This window comes from Canis lupus, chromosome 11, assembly GCF_003254725.2.
Source record: "Canis lupus dingo isolate Sandy chromosome 11, ASM325472v2, whole genome shotgun sequence".
Taxonomy (NCBI): domain Eukaryota; kingdom Metazoa; phylum Chordata; class Mammalia; order Carnivora; family Canidae; genus Canis; species Canis lupus.
The window spans coordinates 20,284,713-20,300,446 of NC_064253.1; the positions used below are offsets into that span (position 1 = coordinate 20,284,713).

The following is a 15,734-nucleotide window of genomic DNA, read 5'->3' on the forward strand; positions in this document are numbered from 1 at the left end:
CTCAGACCTGAGGCTCCCAGGGCCCCATGCAATCCAAGGTCCAGATCCATGCCCCGCAATCCAGGCCAGCTGCTGCTCCGAGCTCATAGTGACTGGGGACTGCAGTCCTCCAGAAGACTGCCCTCCCATGCCTGCTGGCTCGCTCACTTCCTCCAGGCCCCAGAGAGGCCTGCTGGCCTTCCACGAACTGTCCCCCTACCCCTGCTAAGGCCTACTTACTCCAATCTCTACTAAATATCCTTCCTTTTGGAGGAGTCTTACTTTCATCATGAGTACACCTAGGAGGAGCTGGAAAGCGCTATTCCATGTGTGGTCCCACATCGCTGACAGAAGCCAGGGGAGAGATCAAGTGCAAGGAGTGCAAGGCTCAGGGCGGAACAGGGCCACAGGGACCCATGGGGACGACTGCTGTGGAAAACTCCTCAGCCAGGGCCAGGGAAGCAGAGATGCTCTACACAAGACCCACCGCTCCCTGTTGTTCAGAGAGCTGCAGGAGCTGGGAGGAGGCAGACGCCCCCTTCCTGTGCCCTCGGCTGGGGTGGGAAGCTGAAGTTTTCTCCTGGAGCAGTGGTGGGGGTGATTGGGCACAGCTGAAGCAGGACCCCCAGGCTGCAGCCTCAGCTGTGTGCTCCTGAACTCTACACCAGCAGCGGCAGCCCCAGGGGCAGCAGCCCTACCTGTGGGTCATTTCTTTAGAGTTCTGGGCCCAGCCTGTTCCTCCATCCTCCCAACATTTTCATAAACACCTACTTTTCTGCACTGAGTGCTCTCTGCATAAGATGCCCCACGGTATCTATTTCCTGCAATGATTCCAGAGACTTAAGTATGAGGGCTGCAGTGTAGCAACCAACAGTGACACCCCCAAACAAGGATAAGGCCCCGAAGACTAAGAAGGAGACAGACACATCCAGGAGGGACATGTGTAGGGTGGTGTCCAGGGGCTAAACCTCCACTGGCCCTGTCCAGACTTGGCTTTGTTTAGTAGATTAAGTACCACAGTCACGTGACCAACCAAAGTTATGATTAGAAACAATGGCAATACTACTACTGCTGCGGCTGCTGCTACTATCGCTGGCAGCACGCTTACTACGTGCTAGGCACTATTCTGACAACTTAGGAACATTAACTTGTTTGTTCCACACCACAACCACGTGAAGCAGGTACTGTTAACGCCCTCACTTTATGCAGGTGGCTGAGAAAGGCGAGGAGCCAGCCCTGACCAGTGGCCTGGCCTGCCACTCGCTGAGGTGGACTCCATGAGCAGCCACACCTTGGGGACTGATGTGTGCCAAGCACTCTGCACAGAACCTCTCACGCACTCCTGGTGGAATCTTAGGAGGAGGAGCCATAGTATGGCCATAGCACGGATGAAGAAACAGACCTGGAGAGAGTTAGTGATCTGTTCCTGGTCATAGAATTGACAAGTGGTTTGTTTGCTGGACCCACATTCTACGGCCTGAAAGGAAAGCTCTGAGGCCCCACAAACCGGGCAGGGCAAAAGGAAGGGCTCTACAACTGACAAAGCCAGAGCCCAGCAGTGTCAATGTCTCCCTGAGCTTCAGTGCCTGCCTGCCTACCCGCCTGGTATAATCACCACCCACAACTCCTGAAGGTGGGGAGAGGCTCCTTCGTGGGTGCTGGCTGTCCTTGCCCCTGATCTGCAGACCTCCGACCAGCGAGACACATGTACAGCTGCCATGAGGCCACACTGCAATGAGGACAGCTCCTTTTCTCCTACCCTTTGGGGGGACCTGCTGGTCACTCTTTGATGTTCTGGAAAGTTCACCCTACTTTCCCTGGCCTTATCCAACCACTGAAACAAAACAAAGAAGTTTCATTGTGCTTCTGAGCTACTGGCTCTTTTGATTTACATCTTTGCCACCATAGCCTTAAACCTGGGGGATAGCCCTCAGCGAAGGCATGCACTCAAAAACACAACTGTTAGGCAGCCTGGGTGGCTCAGCGGTTTAGCATCACCTTCGGTCCAGGGCGTGATCTTGAGACTCGGGATCGAGTCCCATGTCAGGCTCCCTGCATGGAGCCTGATTCTCCCTCTGCCTGTGTCTCTGCCTCTCTCTCTGTGTCTCTCATGGATAAATAAATAAAATCTTAAACACACACACACACACACACACACACACACACACAACCACTGAATACATGGATAGCTTTTGAATCGCATTGACCTTCCCTCCTCTCCAGCTCTCCCTCAATCCCAAAGCTCTGTACCCTGGCCTTCCCTCTAGGATGTCCACACTTCACAGTTTTAACTTCAACACTCGGACCTTTCCTCAAAAACTTAGACCTTCCCTCAAAAAAGGAAAATGCACCATTGACTCCAAATAATAGTTCATCTGGATTTGAAGTCTCCACCTATCCTGGAAGGAACTCTGTCTCCCCATCTCTATAGTGAGGACCTCACTTACCTGAGCAAAGAAACAACCCCATGAAAAAAAAAGAGCAAAAAAAAAAAAAATGGCCATTTTTCCAAAAAAGGTATGTGAATGGCCAATAGATGCATGAAAAGATGCATCACTAATAATGCAAATCAAAACCACAATGAGATATCACTTCACCTCTGTTAGAATGATTATTATCAAAAAGGCAAGAAACAACAAGTGTTGGTAAAGACGCATAAAAAAAGGAACCCTGTGTACTATGGATGGAAAAGCAAACTGGTGCAGCCACTATGGAAAACAGTATGAAAAATCCTCAAAAAACTAAAAATACAAATGCTACATGATCCAGTAATTCTACTTCTGGAAATATACCCAAAGGAAATGAAGACACTCTGTCGAAGATACATGTGAACCCCTATGTTCATGGCAGCATTATTTACAATAGGTCAAGACCTGGGAAAAAAAAAAAAAAAAAGACCTGGAAACATCCTAGGTATCCACAGATGGACTAATGGAAAGAGAACTTGTGGTGTGTACACACACACACACACACACACACACACAGGAATATTATTTGGCCATAAAAAAGAAGGAAATCCGGCCATTTGTGACAACATGAATAGATCCTAAAGGTGTTATGCTAAGTAAAATGTTAGGAAAAGATAGTACTGTATGATCTCACTTAAATGTGGAATCTAAAAACAAAAACAACACACACACACAAAAAAACCAAACTCATAGAAAAAAACATGAGATTTGTGGTCACTATAGAGGGTAGAAAAAGAGGGAACTGGATGACCATGGTCAAAAGGTACAAACTTCCAGTTATAAGTAAGTACAGGAGATGCAATATACAACACAGTGATGACAATTAACAATGCTCTGTGGCATATTTGAAAATTATTAGAATAAATCCTAAAATTTCACATCACAAGGGAAAAATATTTTTTTCTTTCTGTTGTCTATAAATAAGATGATGGATGTTAACTAAGCTTATGGTAATCATTTCACAGTATATATGTTAAGTTGTTATGCTATACACCTTAGACCCATACAATGCTATATGTCAATAATAAAACTGAGGAATAAAAAGAAATACCTATTCACAAATTTTTTTAAAAAACACAAACTTAGGGATACCTGGGTGGCTCGGTTGGTTATGTGTCAGACTCTTGATCATGTTGGGCTCTGCACTGGGTATGGAGCCTGTTTAAGATTCTCTCTCTCCCCCTCCTTCCATCTCATGCTCTATCAAAACAAAACAAACTTACCCAGAGATCTGGCCTTTCTCCCAGCTCTTGGGAGGTAACTTCTAAACCTCTAGAATAAAGAGGTTGGCCTTTGCTAGCAGTTCCTGGGAAGGAGCCCCTAAATCTTTGGGACTTCCCAAGTCATAAGAGTGTCTGGGTCCTGATAGTTTATGCTAATTAGGCAACTCAGGGTGGGGACTAGCATGACCATTAGGCCACAGTGGTCTCAACTGAGGGGACAATGATCCAGTCAATTGCACCTACAGAACAACACACCAGTAAAACTCTGGACCCCAAGGTTCAGGTGAGTTGCCATGGCTGGCGGTACCCTGTACATTGCCATGCATCAAGGTTCTGGGGAGGTGGCACATTCTGACTCGATGGGGAGAAAACAGAGGAAGCCTCATGTTTGGGATCCTCCTAGACATCACCCTCTGTGTCTGTTCTTTTGGCTCGTATTACAGGTTACACAGCTATAACCTTACATATTTTTCCAAGTTCTGTGGGTCACTCCGGAGAATTATGAACCTGAGGAGGTAGTGTGAACTTTTAAATTTGTAGCCAATTGGCCAAAAGTGAGGGTGGGCAGGGAATCCTTGAACTTTGCAGCTGTGTGAAGTGAGGGCAGTCTTATGGAAGCCATGCCCTTAACCTGGGAAGTATAACCCAACTTCACACAGTTGGCATCAGAAGTCATTGTACGAAGTTTGGCAAACCCGTGCCACAGTGCAGAGGAAGGATCCAAAATATGGTTGCAGGGCCTTCCTCATACACTCACATGGATTCTGTCCTTCACAAGATGACCTGAGGAAATCAGTAGGGAGAGGAAGGTCAGAAAGCAGGGGAAAGGAGTGGACAGGACAGAGAAGCAAAATCTCAGGAGGAAAGAGCCATGTGGTCCTGGGGCCCAGGAATCTCACTCCACCAGAGCAAGCAGCAAGGGTGCTAGGACCTCACCAGGGCCGAGGCAATTAGACTAAGGCAGCAGGGCAGGTTGTGAGGCATTGACAAAGACAACTGATTTGAAAACCAGGAAGACTGTGGTTCTTTTTCCTAATTAGGATATATTTCAGTTCCATTTATAAAGTGGTCATTTCTGACACCTCAAGATAGACACGCTTTACCTAGGGCCCCCGTACTGCTAAGGACCCATGGACCTGATGTGACCCAGGCTAAGCCCCACCTGGTGCCACTTGTCTTTTGTCAGAATCCCAAACCGGGAGGAATGGCATCCCTGAGTGCTGGGACAGGAAAGAGTCTGGGTTCTACCCAGAGAAAGAACCTCAGATCAGCTTTTCCATAAGAGGATAGTTTCCAAGATGCCACCTGTACTTGGAAGAAGCCTGGCTGAAACACTATTCAAGTCAAACTTTCTTGATATTACTCTATCTTTCCCCAGGAGGACTGCACTAGAACAAATTCGGACACCTGTGGCCTCTTCCTTCTGTGCAAACAAAAAGCCAGCAGCAACCCCAAGCTGATAAGATTAATCTAAAGAGCAAATTATGGTGTAATTTCCTATGCTGATACTTTGTAGTTAATTTTAAAAAAAGGTTTCATTTTCCTATTGGTATGATTTCACAGGAACATTTTACCTATTTCTGTGAGGTATTTTTTCTCCTGGAAGAGAGGTGCTGATTGGCCCCAAATGACTGACAACTTGGTGTAACGAAAATTTCCAATTTCCCTCATTTTCCCTCAGTTTCAGCAATTTTAAATCTATATATATAGAGATATCTCTGTCAGAATTGCATTGTGAGCCTCTCCTAGTAAACTGATTTGTCTGCTATTGTCACTGCAAATAGAGATCTATTAATGGGTCTCACCTCCCAACTGATTCCAACTCTGGTCTGCTTACTAGCACTCACCAGCACCTTTGTCCACGGACATAACTTCAATATTACTATTAAAGAGATCATCAAAATGTTGAACATCCTCACAGCGAGAAACGTGAGTAAGCTATCTGGCACCATCTCTCCAGATGTTCTGGAGATGCCGTGGGTATTTCTTAGACTCTGAGAAGAACATCACAGCTTCCAGAGAAGTTGGTGGTTGGTGACGGACAAGGAGCAGAGTAGAGATTGCTCTGCAGCAGCGTTTCTGTCCTGAGGGATTGTGGGAAGTTTGCTTGGTCAGAGGGAGTGAGGGCTGCCCAACAAGCATCCCTCTGTACAATTGGAAGTGACTGTCTCTTGCTCTCTCTCATTCCGGGCCAGGACTCGTGCATGGAGCTGACTGTCAAGGACGTCTTCACTGCTCCAAAGGTAAGAGCTGTCCCAGCGTCCGCTTTGGCTCATGAGTGACTTGGGAGAGGAAAGCCATCCACAAGTGTCTGAACAAGAAACTCTTCTTTAAAAGAAAGTGAATAGACCCAGATGAACTAGAAGGTGTTAGAGGTTTTTAAGAATGAGAATTCTGATCTTTACTTTCAAGCATGTTTTAGTGTTTCTGGTTTCACATGGTTTAGAAGATGTGTAGTGGAGAGCTTGGATTTTGTGATCATAATTCAGACCCCGGTCAAGGAATAGCTCCTTCTTTTCCTCCTATATCCCAGCCTAGTACCGGGAACACGGGAGGTGCTCAATAAATGCTTGTTGAAGGAGAGTTTTTCCAGCCCGCACATTTCTGAAAAAAACAAATAGTGTCACGAAAATAGATATGGAGATTACAGGCTGGGGGAGCTTTCATTTTGTCTAAGAGACTTCCTACGGCAACAGAGAAGGTATCGCCAGAGCCCCTCCTTTTCCGCAGCCTGGTCACCTAACAGCCCACTGGCTCTGGGGGTGGCAATCCAAAGACCCTCGCCTGCAATGTCCTGCCAAGCCCCTTCCAGCCCAGTCTGGAACTGCCCCGCCACAGGGGGTCCCCACTCATCCCTGGCCCTAGCTGCTTGGGCATCTCGCCTTTCCGCCTCCTGTGCCATCTCACCCCCGCCCCTCTATCTTTAGTGGGAGGAGACAGATTTGACAGCTGATAGTACATTTTCTCTGACAAACATATGACTACAGCCATGTCAATAGGTTTGTGCACATCAGTTCCTGTTTTCATGGAAACACAAGACTGAGAATGAAAAACCCAAAGCTTCAATTTACCAGTGGTCTCCTAACCACCTGCTTTCCACGTGGACTAGAAGAGGATAGGGTGGCCAGGAGTAGAGCTGTGTAGGCCCAGCACCCAGGCCACAGAACAGACTCATCCTACCTTGTGAGGGAAACTTCTTCAGGCTCTGTCTGGGCTATCTCATCTCATTAAAGATTAGTCCAGGAGTCTAATATACAATAATACATAATGTAATACAGCCATATATATTATATTAATGCATAATGTATAATATATATTATATAATTTTGTCCTTTAGCATCTCATCCTGTTTCAGACTCTATCAGGAGGCTGGAAGGGCTTGGAGATTTTATACATACATGGAACTATATAATATATAAATATCATCTATCAACATTTTATATACATATGAGATAGCCAAGAGCCCACAGGGCTGTGCCTGGGTTCTTCAGATGGCACCGCACTGCTGGGAAGGCTCTATCAAAGCCAGGGATTAGGCTCCAAAGTGCCGAGTGTCTCGAAGTGACACACAGCCTGTGGCTTTAGGCACACTTTTGCTGTTAACTAGCTATGTGGCCTTTAGCCAGTCTCCATATCTCTTTGTGCCTCAGTTTCCACATTTGAAGATATGAAAGTGATTTTGAAAGTTGGTTGGAATTCAATTCCTGAGTTAGTGGAAAGTGTTAATGTAAAATGATCTAACTCTTAGTTAAAGGCAAAAACTGGTTATAGAGGAGCAATCATTCTAAGAAGGAGGGGCTGGTGGCTAGAAAAGATCCAACTCTCTGTGACTCCACTCTGAGCCATCTCTAGAAGACCAGGCCAGCCTCATCCTTGCCGAGGTGCAGGCCAAGCTGCACAACCTTTCTGCTGCTCTTGGCCATCCTCTTCATCAGTTATCACACAGGCCCCTCACTGCATGGGTAGACATCTGCTGAAACAAAGTCCCCACTGTCCTCCTTCATTCCTACCTGTCTCATATGCCTTCCTCAAAATGCTTCTATTCCAAGGATTACCAATCTCCTTGTTCTATTCTTTCTTTTCCTCAAAGACGCAGCCCTGCTTACTTATCTACTAAGATACTACAGGATAAGGAAAGGATGTTATTTTCAAAGCCCATCAATGTGGTATGTGGGTATCTTGGTGTTCCCAAAGGAAGACATCTTTCCAAAATCCACTGTATCAGTTTTCTTTCTTTGGCGGATCAAGAATCCTATTATCTTCAAGTCAGGTGGGATCCTGTTCTTGGTAGTTGCTGGAAAGAAAGTGCTCATCTAAATCCTGGACTTCACAGGCAATGTTTATCCAGCATCTCTGAAATTAAGGTGGTCTGAGAAACAGCAAAGTAGAAAACAAGCAAGCTGACTGGTCTGTGATGGATTTCTTGGGTGGACCATTAGTAGAAGGTATTTCCTACTTTCAAAGAGAGGTCAAATCCATGATTCCTCAGAATTTTACACCAACTCTCAAATCTTTTTCTTTTTTAAGTAGAAGCAAAAGATTTTCTTGTGTAGAGCATCAGCTGACTAAATGTGGGCTGAGGTGGGGATAATGAATACAACACAAACAGGACTAGATTTTTTTTTTAAGATTTTATTTATTTATTCATGAAAGACACAGAGAGAGCCAGAGGGAGGAGAAGCAGGCTCCATGCAGGAACCCAACATGGGACCTGATCCTGGAACTCCGGGATCGCACAGGACTAGATTTTTATGGCCCTAAATGAAGCTAGTCAAGAGCCATGTTAGAAATCTAACAGCATCTTTGCCAGAGAAGCAGCCCTAAATGGTGTTCCACCAATTGCTGATATCCCCATGAGTGTTAGGCTTCTATCTAGCATAGGCCTAAGTTCCCCAGTGCAGTTTCTTTTCCTGAGCAGTCCTGAACTGCAAGGTCCACCAGGCTGTCAAAGTGTGCCTCCTGAGCAAGATATTGTCAGGCAGCGAAAGCTGGTCAAGCAGATGTCAGTGGTCATTCAGTAGTTCATAGTAGGATCCTGTAGCTGCAATTTCAATGGAACTAAAACTTTAAAGTCTTAATGAAAACTGCCTTTAGAATCAGTTCTTTTAGAGTTTTTCCATTTGATTTGAACTCTTCAATTCCTTTATATCCTAATTGCCTTTGGAAAGTACATTGAAGAATTTGCCTAGAGGGTGTTTTCCTGTATTATAAGGCCATATACTCAAAACAGAGGCAGTTTAATTTCTAGGCTCCAAGCCAAAGTTTTATAAAAGTCTCATGAGATTTTGATGAAAAAATAAGCAAAGGGGCTCTTGTCTTTTTGGTCTTCCTGAACCACATTGTTCTCTCTCCAGCAGCACAGGTATGCACCTACCTGTGCACGTACAGCTTAGTGTCTGCCTTCCTCCTTAGCTTCCCCACCTCTGCTCACCTACTAACCCTCCAAAGATATGGAGATTTATGGGAGGTTTCTTGACTCTCACAGTCCAGAGATGCTTGTGTTGCTCTTTAATTTCCAACTACAATCAGAACCCGGGAGGGCTCTTGGCAAGTTCACTAAGTACATGTCCTTCCAAAGTCCTCGCCAATGGTCCATCAAGGCCCACAGGGTAAAGGGAAAGCTTGTGCAGGCTAGGATCCTGGGTCAGGATCCTACTTCAGTCTGGGTCTAGATCTTCCTGGAAAAACCCTAAAATATAAAATGCACTTCTAGAATTTTGCCTAAAGATATAAGAGATGAACACAAAGATTTACACAGATGACTCACTGCCACTTTATTTTACAGAAGCAAAAAACTGCAATGATAGAATACTAACCAATTGTGGCTCAAATATGCCTTGGGCTCCCATGTAGCTCTCAATCCCATGTTTTGTTTTGTTAAGATTTTATTTATTTTTTCATGAGAGACACAGGGAGAGAGAGGCAGAGACACAGGCAGAGGGAGAAGCAGGCTCCCTACGGGGAGCCCAATGTGGGATTCGATCCCGGGACTCCAGGATCACGCCCCTGGGCCAAAGGCAGATGCTCAACCACTGAGCCACCCAGGCATCCCATCCCATGTTCTTATATACTACTGAATGACTTAATGCTTGAACTATCTATTTTTTTTTTTTTTTTTTTTTTTATTTATGATAGTCACAGAGAGAGAGAGAGAGGCAGAGACACAGGCAGAGGGAGAAGCAGGCTCCATGCACTGGGAGCCCGATGTGGGATTCGATCCTGGGTCTCCAGGATCGCGCCCTGGGCCAAAGGCAGGCGCCAAACCGCTGCGCCACCCAGGGATCCCCTTGAACTATCTATTGTGTGAAAAGGCTACAGAACGGTATCAACAGTTGGTCCTCGTTTTTAAAAAAAATATTTTTTTAAAATGGGAAGATATTTATCAAAGTATCAATAGCTATCTCTGGCTGGTGGGATAATGAGTGAATTCATTTTTGATGACTATATATTACCTTTACAGTAAACAGATATTTCTTTAATAATCAGAAAAAAAATGCAGTTAAACCCCCGCACCCCCCCCCCCCCCCCCCCCCCCCCCCCCCCCCCCCGTACTTCTCATATAAATCCCCAGGTGATCTTGTTCATGTACATTGTGATTCAGGCGGCTAGGGGGCAGGCTGGAGGTTCTGCATTTCTAATGAGCTCCCAGGTGATGACCATGCTGCTGCTTCCTGGCCCACACTTTGCGGGGCAAGGAACTAAAGTATGTCCTTGCAGAGGCTAGAGATAGCTTTATGGGAGCTGAATCAGGCTCAAGCTAGACCACTCCCCACATTCCTTGTTTTTGTTCTTCAGCGGAAAGCAACAGGACACACCAGGCCTGATTTAGACTAAGTCACAATGCCTCTGCCAGGTTCCCAAAAAAAGCTGTTTTCCCACCTGTACATTCCCTCTTCTAAGGCCCAGACATCTCCAGAAATAGCCATGTGACCAGACATACATCTGGGCTGCCAGTAGTTCACAGTGTTTCTGATGCTATACCTCCTAGGCCAAAGGCCTTTTCCAGAAGTTGTGTCCATGGCCCAGCTCAACTGCACCCTCTTCCAGAAGCTTCCTCTGATCTCACGCCTAGCCCTGATCCTGGCTTGCCTCTCCAGCTGTTTGGGCAGATGTCTTACCTCCTCACATAGACCCCAGGCTTTGCAGACACTTGCCACCTCCCATGGAGGGGGGTGGGGGAGCTAACTGGAGAGTGCTGCCCAAAGCACCAATATCCAGGCCAAAGGATGGACAATCATTTATTTGACGACCATGTAGGATTTCTAGGACACTTGGACTTTATTTAATACCTCTGCAATGAGACAGAGCAATGTGACTACAAGCTCACATAGGCTTGCCTGGTAGAGAGAAATAGACATCATGGGCAGAGACATATGGTTCTACATTCAAATCCCTGCTCTGTCATTTACTTAGCTGAGCACCTTTACTCGGGCAGCCTTTTAGCAAAACCGTCCAAGGGAAATGAGAAGGTTGCTGCATTTGTAGGTAATCAGGAGAGGTCATTTACTGTCATTTCATTCACATGAAAGAATTCTCTTAATACCTGATCCACAGTTGAGCAAACTCACATTTTTCCATTTGTCTTCCTGGAAAAAAGCAATCACAAGAAAAACTCTCTCCCATGTTCAAAACAGGGCTAGCACATGGCTAACTGCAATATTTATCTTTCTAGAACACAAGCGATAAGGAAATCTTCTGCAGAGCTGCTACTGTACTGCGGCAGATCTATACACACAACTGCTCCAACAGATATCTCAGAGGACTCTACAGGAACCTCAGCAGCATGGCAAACAAGGTAATCTGAATCATACCTACAGTTTGGCTCCTGACTTTTAAACATTCCTCCTTAAGAGTCATAATACCCTTGGTTAATCAACCCATTCATTCACTCAGCAAATATTTATTGAGGGTCTGTGAGTGCAAGGTGCTATTCTAGGCACTCAGGATACAGTGCCTGGTCTCACAGAATGTTCTAGTGGGAGAGTTAGAAAAGCAAACAAACATGTAATATTATGTCCAGGAGAGATAAATGCTCTGAAGAAAAATACAGGAATGAAGAATATAGAGGTCATGAGGGAGAAGGATGATTTAACAGTTGGTGACATCATCTGAGCAAACATTTGAATTAAGTGAAGGAGCAGGCTAAATGACTAGCTGGGGAAATAACATTCCAGGCAGAGGAAATAGCTGTCCAAAGGCCCTGAGGTAGAAATGAGGTTCACATGTTCAAAGATCAGGAGGAAAGACTGGGTGGCTGGATCAGATTGAGCAAGGGGGATTTTGGCAGATTACACATGGTCTTTGGTTTCTACCCCAAGTATGGCAGGACGCACCCACAGAGTTGGGAGCTGAACAGACTACAATCTGATTTATATTATTTAAAATAATCATTCTGGCTGCTGTGTGGTAAGTAAACTGAAAAGAGCTAAGCACAGAAGCAAGATGTTCTACTGGGAGGCCATCACAGTAACCCAGGTTGGAGATAATAGTAGTTTCAACAGACTGGGAGCAAAAGAGGTTGTTATGGGCAGCCCAGATGGCTCAGCGGTTTAGTGCTGCCTTCAGCCCAGGGTGTGATCCTGAAGACCCGGGATCGAGTCCCATGTCAGGCTCTCTGCATGGAGCCTACTTCTTCCTCCGCCTGTGTCTCTGTCTCTGCCTCTCTCTCTGTTTCTCATGAATAGATAAAGTCTTAAAAATAAAAAAAGACGTTGTTAGATTTGGGATATAACTAAAAATAGAGCTAAGGGGCACCTGGGTGGCTTGGTCGGTTAAGCATCTGCCTTCGGCTCCAGGTCATGATCCTTGGGTCCTGGGATCAAGTTCCACATCAGGCTCCCTGCCTCTCCCTCTCCCTTTGCCTGCTCCTCTACCTACTTGTGTTCTCTATGTCAAATAAATAAATAAAATCTTAAAAAAAAAAAACAATAAAAATAGAGCCAGAAGACCCATTGTGAGGGATGAGGGAATGAGTAAAAGGGGGCCTCTTGGTTCCCAGCCTGAGCCTTTTGGGAGAGGGCTGGTGCCCAGAAAATTGAGCGCAGAGCAGTGTTGGAGGTTGAGCAGAAGATCAGGAGTTCAATTTATCAATACTAAGTTTGAGGTACCTCTTGGATAGTCAAGTGGAGATGCTGAGATTATTGGAAAAGACTGAAGCTTTGGGGAGAAGTCAGAACTTGTTCTATAAAAGAAAGAGTCCTCAGAAGATGTTATTCAAAAGTCTTAGACCTGCATGACATAGAAAAGAGATCTAAGGACTGAGCCCAGAAGCATTCTAACATAAAGAGGTCAGGAAGAGATCCAGCAAAAAAGACTGAGAAGTAGCTGGTGAAGGAAGGGGGAAACTGGAGAGTGTATGGTGCCCCAAACAGAAGGGAAGAAACTCTTAATAAAAAGAGATCCAATGTGTCAAGTGTACCAAAAGGTCAAGTCAGATGAAGATGAGAATGGCCACTGGATCTGGAATAATAGCCTGACTGGAACAGGTTCCACAGAGAATGCTGGTAAGGAGGAGTGAAAAGAAAGGGGCAGTGAGTTCAGAAAACCCTTCTGAGGTGTTTTGCTATAAGATTGCAGAGAAACAGAACAAGAGCTGAAGGGCAGCAGTAAGGGAAGCTCTTTTGAGGTGGGGCATATGTCCAGCATGTTAATATACCAGTGGGAATGATCCAGCAGAGAGGGGAGAATTGATGGTGTAGGAAAGAGGAAGAGCTCAGAGTAGATGTTACCTAGTGCCAAATGGAAGAATTGGGGACATTCATCCCCTTGCTGAGCCTGTCACCTGATTCTTAAGGCAAAGAAAAGGAAGAGGGAGGTGACACTACACTCATTCTCTCTTTTAATCCATTTAATTATCATTTAAGTAGGCACAATTGTCCCCATTTACCCAGGGAGGAAATTGAAGCTTTTATAAATGAAGTGGTTTGTCCTAAACAATGTAATTAATAGAGCTGAGGTTCAAACTGAAGCAGTGACCTGGGGTAGGTACCTGGAATCCTTTCCACCTGAGGTGCTGTCAAGCTGGAGTGTTGCTGTTTACGGGCAGGAGGGCAAAGGAAATGAATCTCTCTCTCAGCAGTCCAGGCAGACATGCAAAAGGCCCTACACCTCATGTTATAGCCCTGAACAGTACCTAGCTGTGACATACCTTTCCGGAGTCTGCGGCACCCCCTAACGGTACACGGTTAGTGATGGTACAGTGACCAATTCTAGAAGCATAGAATTAGAATATTAGAATGTACAGAAGACCAGGAAACCATGCTGGCCTACTGGCAGAGACAGATTCTCATGCAAACTAGACTGAAGGCCTTGGTTGGAAAGAATTGTTCAGGTGACAAGTGCCAGAGGAGGCCTGACTCAGTGATCTAGCAATGCAAGCTAATGAAATGTTTTGGGTTTTTTTTTTGCAGACCTGTTCTATGAATGAAATCAAGAAGAGTACACTGAAAGACTTCTTGGAAAGGCTAAAAGTGATCATGCAGAAGAAATACTACAGGCATTGAAGCTGAATATTTTAATTTATGAGTTTTTAAATAGCTTTATTTTAAAAATATTTATATATTTATAACATAATAAAATAAAATATATATAGACTCTAACAGCACAGTGTCACTTCAATGGCATTGGCTATATTTACTTGACAACTTTTGGGGAAACCAATTTAATTTACTAAGAGACTAAAATTGGTATAGAAGTAAAAGAAGAAAAATCATTCCCCTCTCAAGGAGTTCCCTTTCCAGAGCAGGACATAATGTACAAAATGATTAAAGACTACAAGGCCATGCAAGATGTACATGATAGGAGAGCTTGCAGAGTGGGTCCATGAGTACTACTACCTACCAACTAATGTTGAATGAAAAAAGGCATTGGGGCACTTTGAGAGGCTCAGTTGGTTAAGCATCTGCCTTCAGCTCAGGTCATGACCCCAGGGTACTGGGATTGATCCCTGCATCAGACTCCCTGGTCAGCACAGAGGCTGCTTCTCCCTCTCCCTCTTCTTGCTGCTCCCTCTGCTCGAGCTGTCAAATAAATAAATAAATAAAATATTTAAAAATTAAATGAATTCAAAATTAAATTTAATATAAAATTTAATATAAAAAGGTGTTAACTGAATGCTGAAAACATTCCTCTCCCACTGGCACACGGTTGTCACACTGAGTCTAAGATGGGAAAATGGAGCTCCAGCACACTACATGGCTCTGCACTGAACAACATTTAAAGTCCAGATAAACAATGAGAGACTCCTAAGTCTGGAAAACGAACAAAGGGTTGCGGAAGGGGAGGCGGGAAGAGGGATGGGGTAACTGGGTCATGGGCACTAAGGAGGGCACTTGACGGATGAGCACTAGGTGTTATACTGTATGTTGGCAAATCGAATGTCAATAAAAACAAAACAAAAAAAATAAAGTCCTGATAGTGTAAATTCCCTTGATTTTTAAGTCTTAGGACCAACCACCAGACAAAGCACAATTTAACTGTAATTATAGAACAGACTAAATGCTATCAACCTAATGACACAAAAGATACAACTGGAAATGGTTGATAGGTAAAAGCAGAAGGAAAGAAAGGTAGCTCACTTGGGGAAGGGATTAGTTGAACAATATTGTCTAAAGATGATGGAATAAGAACAAGAGATTTAAGTATTCAAATTTGCACAGGTAATACAAGATCTGAAAATAAATTCACTATAAAAAATGTGGAAGGGGTAGTACAAATGAAGTGAACCCTCACTTTTCAATACAGAAATTAACACACAATATCCAAGGTTGGAAAATCAAAAACCAGTTGGCAGGGGTGGTCACTAGATGATGACTGTTGCAGCTGGGGATGGGGTACATTGGAGCTAATTATACTACTGTGCTTTTATACACATTTATAAGTTTTCATAACAAACAGTGGGGAAAAAATCCCATAGTGAGTGACTGAGAAATCTGTGGAACTATGCTAGTAGTAGAGTAGCAAACTATAGCTAGTAGCAAAACCATAAATATTACAAACAAAAGGGAGGGTGGTTTGTTGGGAATGGGTCTTGGAATAAGGATCAGTGAAAGCAAGACAGAAGACT

The 15,734-nt window shown here is 44.6% G+C and overlaps 1 protein-coding gene across 3 annotated transcripts in view; it reads right to left on the reverse strand.

The window, feature by feature from the left end:
- Positions 1 to 14,618: 14,618 nt before the first annotated feature.
- KIF3A (kinesin family member 3A) overlaps positions 14,619 to 15,734 on the reverse strand; it is a 62,313-nt gene continuing 61,197 nt past the window's right edge. For all 3 annotated transcript variants that reach the window (XM_049116059.1, XM_049116057.1, XM_049116054.1), the window contains one exon: positions 14,619 to 14,688. In XM_049116059.1, coding sequence (XP_048972016.1) covers positions 14,634 to 14,688 — 55 coding nt within the window. In that variant the 3' untranslated portion in view covers positions 14,619 to 14,633. The remainder of the gene's footprint in view (positions 14,689 to 15,734) is intronic.